The sequence below is a fragment of the Citrus clementina genome, unplaced genomic scaffold (genome assembly GCF_000493195.1).
Source record: "Citrus clementina cultivar Clemenules unplaced genomic scaffold, Citrus_clementina_v1.0 scaffold_3, whole genome shotgun sequence".
NCBI lineage: Eukaryota > Viridiplantae > Streptophyta > Magnoliopsida > Sapindales > Rutaceae > Citrus > Citrus x clementina.
Genome location: NW_006262339.1, coordinates 19,865,700 through 19,880,846, shown reverse-complemented (window position 1 = coordinate 19,880,846; position 15,147 = coordinate 19,865,700). Strand labels below are relative to the sequence as shown.

The 15,147-nt window shown below is 37.7% G+C and overlaps 1 protein-coding gene across 1 annotated transcript; it reads right to left on the bottom strand.

Moving 5' to 3' along the window:
* Positions 1 to 11,283: 11,283 nt before the first annotated feature.
* On the bottom strand, positions 11,284 to 14,635 carry LOC112100160 (putative 12-oxophytodienoate reductase 11). The gene is made up of 5 exons (XM_024188648.1): positions 14,387 to 14,635; positions 13,615 to 13,755; positions 13,342 to 13,472; positions 12,797 to 12,973; positions 11,284 to 12,027 (listed from the first exon to the last, which is right to left on the bottom strand). The coding sequence occupies exons 1-5, from the start codon at positions 14,509 to 14,511 to the stop codon at positions 11,414 to 11,416; spliced, it is 1,188 nt and encodes a 395-aa protein (XP_024044416.1). The 5' UTR covers positions 14,512 to 14,635; the 3' UTR covers positions 11,284 to 11,413.
* Positions 14,636 to 15,147: the final 512 nt, after the last annotated feature.

The window sequence follows — 15,147 nt, the reverse complement described above, 5'->3', positions numbered from 1 at the left end:
ATTTGAGGTCAGGGAAGCGGAAATCTCTTGGGATTATGGTGCTCATGATCTCAATTGATAACGGAGATTCTTCATCTAGCATTATCCTCCAGCTCGGGGGCTTTCTCTTGCCCTGCATCTCCTCTATCACCTGCGCCAATCTGCGCACCTCCCCCTCCAATTCTATAGCGCGATCAGGATCACGTGCAGCTATCTGGTCTCGCTCCTGCTCGACGTTCTGCAACCGCTGTCTGAGCTCTCCTTCATCAACACTGGCCCCTCGGCCATTTATTTCCAGTACCCGTCCGGGGCGAGGTTGGTCTCTCCCTTCATCCACGTGTTCCCCTGGGACCCGGCCAGTACTTCGGTGGGGATGCACTCCGTTAGGTTGGTCTGCGGGTGGAGGGATCTCCCCGACCCTACGCCCCCGGAGACTAGGTTCTGCTCCAACTCCATCTCTTCCCACGGGGGTTTCATAATCCCTTCTCCGCTCGTCCCTCAGCTCAAACAATACGGCCGCGAGAGTCTCCATTTGTTTCTCCATCCGCTCCAGTCTATCTTGCATCATCCTCTCTCGGGCTTCATTTGCAATCCCCCGTAGAGTGATTGTCTCCACCGTTTCATTATCCTCCCTTAAAGTATCCTTTCTTGACGCATCCATATCCAATCGTTCGCTACTTCTCAGGTAATTACTAACTTGGTGGTAACTTTTTATTCAGCTCCCCACAGACGGCGCCAAAATGTTGATGCTGAAATCTGCTCGCCCTTGGACCGACCAGATTCTGTCACCAACGTTTGTGTTATCAACTGTCACTCGAACCACTGGGGTTGGAATCGCCCTTCCCTCTCTCACTAGACCTGCGTTCAGCAAACACGGATCAGAGACGCCGGTGGTTTTGCCGGCGTAAACCCTCCGATGCCTAAGTTAGCACAAGGTGTTTACGGGAAAACAGTGTAATATGGATTTAAGAAATTTGTAAGGAAATGGCCTGGTTGGAATTTGGCAGCGTTTCCCCTCTCTCAATTTTTTCTGTCCTGTCTTCTTCGATGTCTTTCTCTTTTATAGCCGCCCTTTGTCCCACGTTTTTCGTTTGCCCCTTATCCCTCCTTTTTCGGGTGGTGGTAACCCCTCATGGGACTCTAACTGTTAGATTGTGGGCAAACGTGGATCTCGCGTGTCCTTCAACCGTTCTGGGAGAAGCGCAACTACCGCGATTTTGTGAGATCGTGTTCCCGCTTTCCTGGGGATGAGTATCGGCTCGGCGTATACTTCTGGTCAGTATGTTTTCATGGTCGCACTCATCTCGGGTCGGCTCCTGTTTAACCCCGTGTTCTGCTCGTACCATATAGCTGAAACGATCTGTGCCGGGGCGGAACCAGTAGCATGGCCGACCTGGTGCCTTTATGTACTCAACAAATAGAATTTTCCCAACTAGAGAATTTTCCATTATACGCCCTCTTTTTCCTTGCATTCCGCTTCTAATTGATAGCTTTCGTTCACTGCCATCTCATATAGAAATAGCTTTGCATTTACATATTAACTCCACTGTGTCCATAGATGACGAACAACAAGTTTGCTCTTTACCTACTGACTACCCTGTGTTTGAATCTCGGAGTTTTACTCACTCTCACCCACTCTCTTAAATGAACTCCCTCGATTTTTAACTTCCATGATAATTTTAAATAAAAGACACTCAATCTAAAAGACATTGAATTTGCAAAGTTTCAATGGAAATATGTCTCTCCTTGCCATTCTTTGCCCTCTCAACATCAACAAATTTTCATTTTATTAGTTTTACTTTTGTGAAGAATTTGAGTGTTCCAGAAGTAGTCATGGCAAATCCAACCTTTCCCACTTGTAATCAAGCATTTGAGTATTATCATAACTTGTTTTGGAGGTATAAGTGTTGCCATGAAAGATGCTATAGGTAGCTTGCTTTGGATTTCACTTCATGCAAAAATGGTCTTAATCGAATTAGAAACTCATATAGGTCTTGTTTGATATTAATGTGTTCTAACTTTTAAATTATAGTTGTTGTATGAATGGTCTTAGTAATATGTAGTAAAATTTTTTTTAACAAAATTAGTAAATATATATAATAATTTTTTTATCATACAAATATAAAATCAAATTAACTTAGTTTCTAAGTTACAACAGCTAGTGCTTACTAGTTTTTAAGTTACAGTTGCTCAACCTCAAACCCCAAACTAGACCATAATTGGAAAGTACTTCACAAATGTATGCAGCCTACTGTGCTTGTACACAAGTTCAATTTAACATTTCAGTAATGTGCACGCAAATAAAGGTTGCTCTAACTTGCTGCAAATAATGTAAGTTAAAATTACAAAAGAGTGTATTATGCTAAAGGATATTCATAATTTTTTTAAGAAATCAAGTTACTCTAATTCACATCATTTTTTTTAAGGATTTGCATTCGAATGAAAGCATGGACGAAACAAGTAATGGTGAGCTGGCTATCTTCGGAAATAATCATATATATAAATTTTATTTTATAAAATTTTGCCATATTCCAGTAATTATATATTGAAGGGTCTTCATTTGTATATAACACTAGGTGTTAGGTATGTTTGCTTATTGGTATTTCTTTGACAACAATATGTGATAGTGCCCTTAGAAACACAGGTACATAATCATCGAAAAATCAAGTTTTCTTAAAATTTATGTGGATGATTAATGATGTATCCTTTTTTATCAGGTATTTAATTCATTTGTATATGCAAAGGCCATATCTATAAATCAAGATAAATATTTACAAGAAACAAAAATGAAAGTGAAACAGAATTAAATTCAAGCTGTCCAACGAGATAAATAATGAGTCCTAATTCTCTGACTCATATTTCCCTTAGAAACCCGGATACTTCATTATATATTTCCATCAGCCCAGATATTTCTTAGATATGATTTTTTTTTTTCACTTCTTCAAAAGGAGCTACATGTTTCTTACTTTGCAAAGGATCCCGGCACATAACGAGCAAGCTTGTGTGGACATCCCTGACTGTTGGTAGGGAAATTTATGCCAAAATGGGGAAACTGCAGAATGGATTGAAAGTGATTCTAATGTACTGGTTACCAAAATAGGATACTTATGACAGCGGTTGCTGATTTTTCCACGTGTTCATATTTCTTCCAATATAACCCAAGTAGTTCATAACATTGTATATAATGATGTAGTTCGACAAGTGTTGCGTAAGAATCAAAACAATGCAATTGCATCAATATTGAATAGGGGTGGGCAAAAATGGGTTTGAATCAATCCAATCGGATTTCGAGTTAGTTGGATTGAGAAAAAAGTTATTCAAACTCAATCCGAACTGTAATATGATCTAATCTAATCCGTATGTATTCGGATTAGATCAAACGTTCGGGTTTAGTTCAAGTTGACTGAGCTAGGATTATAGATGGATCGAATTGAGTTCGGTTTAAAATTGGATTTGGGTCGATTCGAGTCATGGGCAATTTTGAGCTTTTATTTTGTATATTTTGAGTTTTCTTTACAAATTATGTAGTTACTAGAAAATTATTTTCTTATAATTATCTCATTTTAGTTTGTTTTTACCAATTCTAAAAAAAAATGAAAACTACTAGTCTACTACCATTAAAATCAAATGTATACAAATTAAAATAAACACAAATTCTAAATTTAATAGCCTCCACCCAAAGCACGATATTCAAATATAAATAGCCTTCAAAACACAAAGATCACAAAGTTTAAATATAATTAAATAGTTTCCAATACAAAGTCTAAAAATAAACTATTTCTAAAACAACAAAATTTAAACATAAATATTAAATAACCTTCCTTCACGTAAATATTTGGACAAGTTCTAACTTCAACTTCTTGTATTCGAAGTTGGAGGACGGATCCCCTAGAGAAGAATTGAAGAGAAAAAGTAAATTAAAAAATTACAAATTTATGCAAAGATATTGATTTACTTTTCTTTTCTTTTCTGCTATTGGCGAATTTAAATGCAACCGTTGGAACTTGGAATATAGATTATTCATGTATGTATCAAACAAATAATTGAGCCACTTGTCATCCACTCATCCTATCGTTTAGCCAAAACCATGTTACTTGCAATTCCTTCACCATCCTCAACTATCAACTTCTGCCGATTTTCTTCTTGTTGTTGTTGGAATGTCTTGTATATGTTATAATTTTTTATATTATTTCTCATATTGATAATCTCCTCATGCCTTGAATGGCATTGATATTGTTTACCACAATAGTTGCACTAGCATTTGTTTAAATTGTCCTTACATAAAGTGAGATGATTCCACATTAGAAATCTTTTTTTTCATTTGCTGTATTTTTCGCTTGCTTCGTCTTTTCCCTCCCTTTTTGATTTCCTTTTAGTTGTTCACTTTGTGCCTCATCATCAATTGTGAAATTTGATCTTGAGTGTCTAGTCACTTGAACATACAAAAAAATGAATAGTCATCATTAATTCAAAACATAAAACTATTAAAATATCACCACAACACTCACAATCTCAAACATCCCCAGTACATTTAAAAATAACAATTAATAATAAGACTAGGATAATTGTGCTAAAAACAATTAACAATACAATTTCAATTAATAAATTAATTAGTCTCAATCTAAGCAAAAAACAATGAAACAGAATTTTACATGATGATTATTTAGGAATAAAATTTTAACATACATTTTCTTATATAAATTTATAGGGTTTGATTTGTATTCAAATTAAAATTAAAAAAAATGATCTCTATACTCCTATTCACTATATTACTAATTCTAACTAAAATCATGGATAAATTGTGACTTTTTCTTGCTGAGTAGTCTTATTAAGCATACAAAAATCATTGAACTTGAAAAGTTATAAACGTAATAGAAATTTGGAAATTAATTATTTAATATAATATATATAGTATAGTAATGTTTATTGAAAAAAGTAAGTTGGAGGAACTTAATGGCTATCGATCAAGGTGGAGCAAGTTGCAGCAGTGGTCAAGGTGTATTGTGTCAGCATGTCGCAGACTCACGATGGCCTGGCTTCACGCGGTTGCGTTGGTGAGTCAGTGACTACTGTTGTGTGTGTGCTGTCTGGTGAGTCTACTGTGTTGTGTATCTTGTCATGCAAACTGCCATGCCAATTACTATGCTGCCACTGATTTGTAGGTATGCGTGAATGCTCAGTACATGTGTGGTGCTTTTTTTTAAAAAAAAGAAAGTAAACCTTTCATAAATCACAATACATTAAATACAACTTGAATCTTAGTTGGGATAGTTCCTAACCAGATAGAAGAAGAGTTTCTCCCCAAAGCTAACTTAACTAAGGAATGAGCATAAGCATTACATTATCTTGGAGTATGATGGACTGCTACTTTGTGAAAATCCTTCAACTAATTTTGGATCTCTAGAATTGTCCAAAAATTTTTTGTTTTGCTACCCTTAGTGTTGTTTACTAACTGGACCACCTCTAAGCAATCTGACTCAATGATCAAGGAGGCTAAATTTGCTTCTCTCGCCACTTGAATTCCCCATAACATAGCCTCGACCTCTGCATTACTTACCGTTCCCTTTAGAGAAGATTGATTGATGCCGGCTGCAATTACCTTGCCGTTTATTCCTCTGATGACTACTCCCACTCCTGTAGTCTGATCCTTGGCATTAATGGCAGCGTCGACATTAACTTTGAAGACATTTTCGGGGAGGGGGGGAATCGACTTCTGCAGCTTCTCTCCACTGGAGTAGGCAATATGAGAGGGGTATGTCTTCCTTACTCTTTGAAATGCATCCAAAACAGACTTTGCCTTTGCAGTTGAGATATTGGGGGCTATCTTCTTGCCTTCGAAAATAAATTTGTTTCTAGAAAACCATACAGCCCAGCACACCATTAATTCCAAATCAGCTTTCCTTAACTCATTGGCCATTCCTTGCAAAATGCTAAAAATTTCCTGAGAATGGTCTTTAAAGCTTGGAACTGTAAAGGGAGATTGTAGCCAGATCGATTTTGCTGCCTTGTACTCCAATAAGGCGTGGCTTATAGATTCTATGCTCTTTCTACATATTTGACAAGTTGGCTCTTGAATGACTTTTCTTTTCCACATATTTTCTGTTGATGGGAGCAGATTGTTTGATGCCCTCCACATGAATATTTTTATTTTTTCAGGTAGCTCCAGGGACCAAAGGGCACTCCAATACTGAGACATGCTCTCTGAGCTACTAGGAGCAACTGAAAATTTCATTCTTAAGGCTAGCTAGTACCCACTTTTGATCGAGTATTCTCCCCTTTTATCATAATGCCATAAAACATCATCATCCAAATGTTCTTTTGGGAGAGGAATCTTAAGAATCATTGCTGCATCTACTTCCATAAAGTGTTGGTTCAGATTGTCTTCATCCTAATGGTTATCTTCCTTATTTAGGTCTGTCACCACTATGTCTGCTGGCAAAGTAGGGGGGAGATTGGCTTGAACGTATTCGGCCTTGGCATCCAATTATCCTTGTAAACAGATATGTTCTTGCCATTGCCCACCCGCCATCTAAAACCTTTCTTGATTACTTCTCTGCCACAAAGAATGCTTTTCCAGATGAATGAAGCATTGGACCCTACCGATGCACCTAGAAAGCTGGAGTTCTTGTAATATCTTGCTTGAAGGACTCTTGAGACCAGAGAATTTGGGTACTGCAGAAACCTCCAAGCTTGCTTTGCCACCAAGGCTTGGTTAAAGCTAGTAAAATCCCGAAATCCCATCCCACCTCTGTTTTTTGCATGGCTGAGCTTCTCCCATTTTAACCAATGGATACCTTGCTTATCTTCCTTCGTTCCCCACCAAAACTTCACTATAGCCCGTTGAATGTCATCTCAAAGACCTCTCGGAAGCTTGAACACACTCATTGCGTAAGCTGGGATAGCTTGGGCTGCCGCTTTAATAAAGATTTCCTTACCCCCACTCGAAAACCTTTTATGCTGCCACCCTATGATCTTGTTTAAAACTTTTAGTTTTACTTCATCGAAAAAGCTCAGCTTCTCTCTTCCTATCATTGAGGGGAGGCCTAAGTATTTTTCATACTTGGAGACCATATTTAACTTGAAAATGTCCTTAATAGCAGCTGTTTGACTTGCAGGGATTCAACCATTAATGAACAAGGAGGATTTCTGAAAATTAAAAATCTGCCCAGAAGCTGCTGCATTGTTGTCGAAAATCTCCTTCAGATGCTTACAATTAGCCACTGAAGCACGATAAAAAACCAGGCTATCATCCGCAAACAGCAAGTGGGTAATTGAGACTTTTTTTTGTAAATTTCAGACCTCGGATTAGCTGAATCTTTTCCGCCTTCACAAGCATATTGGAGAACGCCTCAGCACAGATGATAAAGAGATATGGAGATAGCGGACAGCCCTGCCTCAGACCTCTTTCCAGCTGAATTATTCCCTTTGGCACACCATTAATAATCACCGAGAGTGAGGTAGTAGAGACACACCTCATAATCAAATCCACCCAATTAGGTGAGAAACCCAGCCTTAACAATGTTTGATTCAAAAAAGACCATTCAACTCTATCATACGCCTTACTAATATCTAGCTTAAGAGCCACAAGATCATTCATCTTCCCTTTACAGTGTCTTATCTTATAGAGGCATTCATAACCAATAATAACATTGTCTGTAATGAGTCCTATTGGGTATGAATGCACTCTTCATTGGAGAAATGATTTGGGAGAGGATCGGTTTCATTCTATTTGCAATAGCCTTAGCTACGACTCTATAAATTACATTACACAGGCTTATAGGCCTGTAATCAGAGACTCTCTTAGGCTTAGCAATTTTAGGGATCAAGGTGATAAAAGTATGGTTAAGAGGAGACGGGTTACCTTGCTCATTAAGGATATGAAGACATGTTGTAACAACTCCATTGCGAATTAATTTCCAATGCTTCTGAAAAAATACAGCAGTTAAGCCATCTGGACCTGGGGCTTTTCTGGGGCACGTCTGTCCTAGAGCCTCCTCTATATCCTCTGGAGTGAAGGGCTTCTCCAGCTGGGCATTCATTTTTTATGTTACTTTTACCGGCATTCCTTAAAGAGCAGCTTGAATTTGGCTTGGAGTTGGGCTGGATGTAGTGAAGAGTTCTTGGAAGTAACCGCAGAATTCCTTTTCTATATCATCTCTCTCCCTTAGCCAGACGCCTTGAGAGTTTTCTACCCCCCACACCTTATTCTTTCTTTTACGGGCAGAAACTTTGGCGTGGAAAAACTTAGTGTTTTTGTCTCCTTTTCTTAGCCAGTCAGCCCCCGATCGTTGCTTCCAATAGATGTCCTCGTCAATAAGCGTGGAATTGATCTGGCTTTCAATCTTCCTAATCTCCTCTCCATCAGTCAGCTTAGAGCTTCTTTGCATAGCATTCTGAAGGCTCTGAAACAGCTTTTCTTATTTTCTTTGTCTTCCTTCAAATTCATTTTTACTCCAAAGCTTAAGCTGAGCTAAAGACTTTTTTGCTATCCGCTGAAATTGGTGAGCAGGATCCTCCCAAGCTCTAGCCCCATAGTTTCCCCACTCATCTTTTACTATGCTCTTACAGTCTTCGTAAGAACTCTACATATCCTCATAGTGATCACAGGAAACGATATGCTCACAGTCCTCGACTTCTTGCATCTCTATTTGAATTCTAAGAATATTGGACAGTGATTCGAGACCCAATTAACAAGGTTTGTGGCTGTAGAGTCTTAAAATTTTTTGCCCCAATCCTTACTACACAAGAATCTGTCCAGCCATTTTTCTATGTAATTAGCATCAAATCTCTTATTAGACCATGTATACGGGTACCCCTTGCAGCCCACAACCTCTCTAAACTCGACAACCACATTTACATTCTGCTCCCATTTTTCTCAAACATATGCATCACTTCATTGAAATCCCCAAAGCAACACCAAGGGTGGGAAGAAAGATTAGCTAACCTTTTTAGAATGGTCCATGTGCTACGCTTCTGGCTGAGCTTTAGGTGGCCATAAATCTCCGTACATCTCCAAACCAAGCCACTTTCACTACTCACTATTGCATCTATATGGTGGGGCCTGTATGAGGTGATATTGACATTAACGTCTACTCCCTAGAGCATAGCTAGGCCTCCACCCAAACCATTTTTGTCCACAGCAAAACAATTTACAAAATTAAAACTTCTGTAAATTAAATTGACCTACCTAGCCATCATCTTAGTTTCACAACAAAATAGTATTTAGAACCGGTGCAGGTATAGAACTTTTCTAATTGCTAAGTGCGTTTGAGGCTTCCCCAGACCTCGAACGTTCCAGCTGAGGATCTTTATGGTTGTCGGTGGGGTTGATCATCAGCACCCGCCGATAGGTCTTCATCCATTGCTTACAAGTTTTCCCCTGCATCAAGCACTTCTTCTGCTTGCTTCAACTAGCGAGCTACTTTGTTGGGGCTAAAATGGTTGCAGTTGTCTAATGCTTTTGCTAGGCTTATGTGTTTTCCTTCCTATGGTTGCTTTTTTGGACTGGACACTCCCCTCTTTTTGCTCTCTAGGCTAGGCCCATGGCCTTCACTGTTGTGTCTTTTACTTTCTACGAAAGTAATATTATTTGCTCCTTCTCCTTTGGTGTTTCTTGCCCGCAATTTCCATTTTCTTCCTTTGGATTTCACGGTGGCCTTGCTGGGCCCATTATCCAAATCCTCTTCATCTGATCTGGCACCCCCCGTGTCCTCCTCCATTTTATTTTCCATGTTCCCCACATTGTCTTTTTCTACAAGATTTTCATTTTCCCTCCAATCCTTCTTTTCCGCCTTTTTTGCGTTCATATCTAGATTGGCTATCATTACTAGTCACTCTGTCCTGCAACTTGTTGATGTCACCACCCTGCTTTAATGCACCACTTGCTGGTTTTCCTGCTCTGTTACACTCAACATTAGATGTTGTCCTTTTTACCTCAGGCACTCTCTATACTGATGACCTACATGCGCTCTCTGTACTGATGACCTACATGCGCGCAACAAAAGCAAAAGTCCGGTAGCTTTTCATACAGGATTGGCATTGGAATTTTTCCTTCATCTTGTTGTAAAAACACAATCTTTTTTAATGGCTGAGTAATGTCAAGGGAGATTCTTACTCGAGCAAACTGTCCTATGCAATCCCCGGCTTCGTCTGTCTCTATTTCCTTGATCCCACTAATCTTTTCACCTAGTTTTTCAATTGCCTCCTTGTTCATGCACATTATGAGTATATTATGGATCTGTACCCAAAATGTTGTATGCGTAAAGGATTAATTTTTGATATCACCAATGTCGGATGGTTCGATCAAAACTATCAGTGCTCTGTCAAAATGCCATGGCCCTCCCATAAGCACTCTTTTCTTTTCTTATTCTGAAGCAAACTTGAAGAGAAAAATATTATCCCCCATGCTTTCAATTTTTACCTCCTTCACTGTTCTCCAAGCTATTTGCATAGCTGCTTTCAAGCCTTCCTTGTTTATGCTTCGTGAAAGCAACACCTTCCCTACTAGACAATTCGCAGCAACTTCTTCTCCCTTAATCCTCATTTGCCCCATGAATGCTACTATGCCTGCTTCTTCTTCTTTTAGAACGACAGCCTGACCCTTGCGCAATAAATCCTCTGTATCCATACTTAGCTATGAATCCAGCAATAACTTAGCTCACCTACCCTATATTATCCGCAAATAAAAGCTAAAAGACGGAGTTAATCACCCAAATTCCTTCGAGAAGTACTATGGAAAATTGTAAAAGAACACCCAACTAGTGAGCGAATGAAAAAGCCAAAATAGGCTTCAGTCTCCTTTCATTCTAGTACATTTTTAGACAAAAAGTACTATAGAAGAAAGAGATGTGTCATTGTTATTCTGTACATGTGTGGTGTTAATCGAATACAATTAGGTTTAGTTTTACTCTTTTATAGTTTTAGATTAAATATTTTATTTTAGATACGAACCTTGACCAATTCAAATCAATTCTACTAACTGATTTTAATCCAAAATAATATATAAATTTAGTTTTCATCAAATGGCTGAGAAATGGGCCAAGCCCGTATGCACACGTGTGAAGACCTGTTTTATGTTTTGTCAATTTGGAGTAGTGTAAGTATTTTGAAATTAACGGAAGGGAAAGCTAAGTATGTATTCAAACATGCTGGTGATGAATTGCTCCATGTTAATTCGTTTTCCAATTTATGAGACGAAAGGATGGTTTTGAGTTTGATTCCACAATGCTTCGTCTTTCTTTTATCCTTGTGATTTTTGAGAATTGCAGTCTCAATTGGAATGAGAGAGGAAGTGTATGTGAAACGTATAGGTATAGAGCTTGGCCTTACGCCAATACAATTTTATTGAGATAACCTATATTGGCTTTTACATAAACACAGTACATCTATAAACAATCAGAAAACAGGATTAAATCCGAGATAATGCTTTATCAGTCTAATCATTTTTCTTGGTAACCAAAGAAGAGGTGTTGAGAAATGGATAATCTGTGTAACCAACAACAGGATCGGATGTGTAGAATGTTTCTCTGTTGTACTTATTGAGGGGAGCATTGAGCTCAAATCTCCTGGGTAAATCTGGATTAGCCAAGAACAAGCGACCATAAACAACAAGATCTGCACGGCCTTCAGCAATAGCTTTGTTTCCATCTTCCCTGTCATAACCCCCAGCGACAAGAAAAGTACCCTTGAAAGCCTTTCTCATGGGCAGCAAACTGTGAGGACATTCAGATTTTTCTCCAACTGTTTTCATCCTTGGCTCAACCATGTGACAATAGAGGATACCATATTTGTTCAAGGATTCTGCCATGTAAAGACCTAAAGCTTCTGGGTTAGAGTCTCCTGATTCCATATAGTTTGCAAACGGAGATAGTCTTATCCCAACCCTATCTGCCCCTATTTCATTGGAAACAGCTTCAACTATTTCTAAAGCAAAACGGCAACGATTCTCTAAGGATCCTCCATACTGGTCTGTTCGATCATTCACTTGATCCTTCATAAATTGGTCAATTAGGTAGCCATGTGCACCGTGGAGCTCAATGCCATCGAAACCTATACAGTATAAGACAAAGTTAGAAACCAAAAACCTGTACAGCATGAACACTCCATTTATCTACCTCTTCTCATATAACTAAAAGCTCTGAGGCTCGCATTGTGCGGACAGACAAACGGAGGGTCTGGCTTTCATTTTAAGAAGAAGAAAAAGTATTTAAGCATTTACTAGGTTGGCTCTCAAAGTTAATCCTAGGCAGTTTTGTGATGTCTCAGAGATGCAGGCAGAAAGCTACAAAACTACTCAGAGTTGCAGGTACTCAATCCCTACTTTAACTAACAACAAAACAGTTGATAAGATCATAAAAAACAAAGTCTCAACCATCATTTTAGATGACAAAAGGAGTCACATGTAAGATTCTAGAACCCATTCCAAATAATCCGACTATTGTAATGACTCCATTTACATTAATGACACATTTAGGTAAGGTTTAAGTTTTCAAATTCTTTATTCAATATGATAAATACAACTATGGGACAATAAGCATAATTGTAAAGAAACTTAACTGTTTTCACATAAACCTTACAGTACAATAAAACAACATTATTTACAAGCCACAAAAGCCTAGTAAAAATCTATTAATGCATTTATGTTTAGTTTTCCTTTCCTTCTGATAGCCATGCATGGAATGGAAGAATCTCACTATTCTTTTATACTATTTTCCTTAATCTCAAGAAAAGTAGACCAGTGAAATATCACCCATCCTGTGGCGACCTTAAAACACTTATTGCCCACAATTCAATTTTTAATTTCAGAAAAAGAATTTACCAGCCTCAATTGCGTTTCTTGCAGCAAGCCTGAAATCATTCACAATTTGAGGGATTTCATCTGTCCTTAGCCGCCTTGGAGGAGTGAATTGTGCAATATCAACACCATTAGCGCGGATTTGAGGGGTCAATGGCTTGTCTGTACTGGAAATTGGAGCTTGACCATTTGGCTGATAATCTGTACAGTTTGACGACAGGAAAAACCAATGAAGATCCAGTTGAAATGATTCTCAAATTTCTATAAAATCAGTCAGATCCATCACATGGAGGTTGTAAAAAAACTATTGAATGTCATTTTATTAACTGAAAATAAAATGCAAAAGGATGGTGCATCTGTAGGATGATCAGTACTCAATTTGAGCATTTGATTAATCCGAGCTGCTTATTCTCTCAACACTTGCCTCATATTAGATTACTGCAAGTTACTGCAATTCAATAGCTTAAGTTCACGGTACCTTATCTTATTGTCAGAAATAAAATGTATGTATGATCCTGATAACTAAGTAACCAGTAACTGTCAATAGAAGAGAGAGATATAGAACACACCTTGATTTGAAACCCTGCCAACGTGCCAAATCTGACAAAAGAAGATCCCACCTTTGGCATGAACAGCATCTACAATCGGTTTCCATGCTTCAACTTGCTCCTTTGTCCAGATACCAGGTGTATCTGGATACCTTACAATAAAACAAACAACAGAACACACAAGATTTTCAAGCAACTAAATACAGGTAATGCTTTCGAAACTCAAACATACAATTTCCTATCTATTTAATACCTCAAAAAACTCTTAAAACAGTTAAACGGATGTAAAATTACCCTTGAGCAGTGTCGGAAACTCCAGTGGCTTCGGCTATAAGCAAACCCCCTTTGGTGGTTCTTTGAGAGTAATACAAAATGGCATGTGGCTGAGGAACATTGTTGTATGATCTCTGTCTAGTCAGTGGTGCCAAAACAACTCTGAAATAAACAAAACAAGCAAGCCGCAATTCAATTAGCCCCATCACCAATAACTCAAACTCAAAAGAAAAAAACCCATAAAATTGCAACATTACACTTAAACTGCCTCTGTAAAACTCTCAGTCAGATCATAGACCAAACGAACAAATACAAAGAAGATACAGAAACTAAATCAGATCATACATTCTAATCAGTTAAGGGTATTATAAGTTAATAACCGGGCGTGCTTCTGCTTAATTACCCAAAAAGGACAGTTAAAAAGTGTTCCTTAAACACCAACAGTTTTACTCGATAGCTACTGATTCACTCCACATAGAGACTGTGAATTAAAAACCACAGTAACTAAATCCCAAATATTTCCTAATCCATTCCAAATATTCACTAATCCATTCATTCTAAATGGACAAGGATTCAGTGGTCAACTGAGTTTGCGCTGAGCCCTGGATAAACAATGAGAATCTGAATGCTCATGATGTGAATGCTCGTCACTCAAATGTACTTTGGCAGATGTCACTTTCGTCAATAAAGTTAACGCCATACAAAAATCCATACAGCGAAAGAAAATGTAAATCCAAAAAATAAAAATAAAAATAAAAAACTCAATGAAATAAAAGGTGGGTACAATCGGTACCTATGAGAAAGATTGAGACTGCCCATATTGTAAGGAGTGAGAAGAGGGATGATGGGAGTTTCAATGGCCATGTTACCGTTGTTCTCTTCTTGATTTTGCTTAGCCTCCTCTGCTCTGTTTCCCATGTTTAGTAGAATTACAAGCAAATTGAGAATCCTTAACGCGTCTGAAAATAAAATGATTAAAGAAACGGAAGGGTTCAATTGGGTATTTATAGACCGAAATGGGTCGACCGTTTTGGAATATGAAAAAATTCGACGAGGGTCGAATCAGTCTCCATTGCCATTGGATTCAATGTTCACATATGTTTAAAATGCTTTTAATCGCTGGCACGTGACGTTTGCAAGTACGTAGCTGGCTGCTGTTGCCTGTATTTGAACAACTAACCAATATGCCTTTATTTTTAAGGAGCCGCCTATTTTGCAACAGTTGCAAGTTGCAACATACAACAACTTTGGTCCTTTCGATTACACTACACTATTTTATATTTTTTGTAAAATTTAATAGCCACTAAAAGTAACAAACGTTTACATATAAGTCCATTTTTGAAATAAAATGATATTTAAAAAGAATTTTAATTTTTTATTATTATTATTATTATTAATATCATTATTATTATTATATAAGATTATTACTATTAAATTTTATTATTTTTATTTATTTTAATTATTATTTATGATTTTTACTATCATTATTTTTATTAAAATTTATTACTTTTATTATTTTAATTGTTATTATACTGTAATTATTTCATTAATATT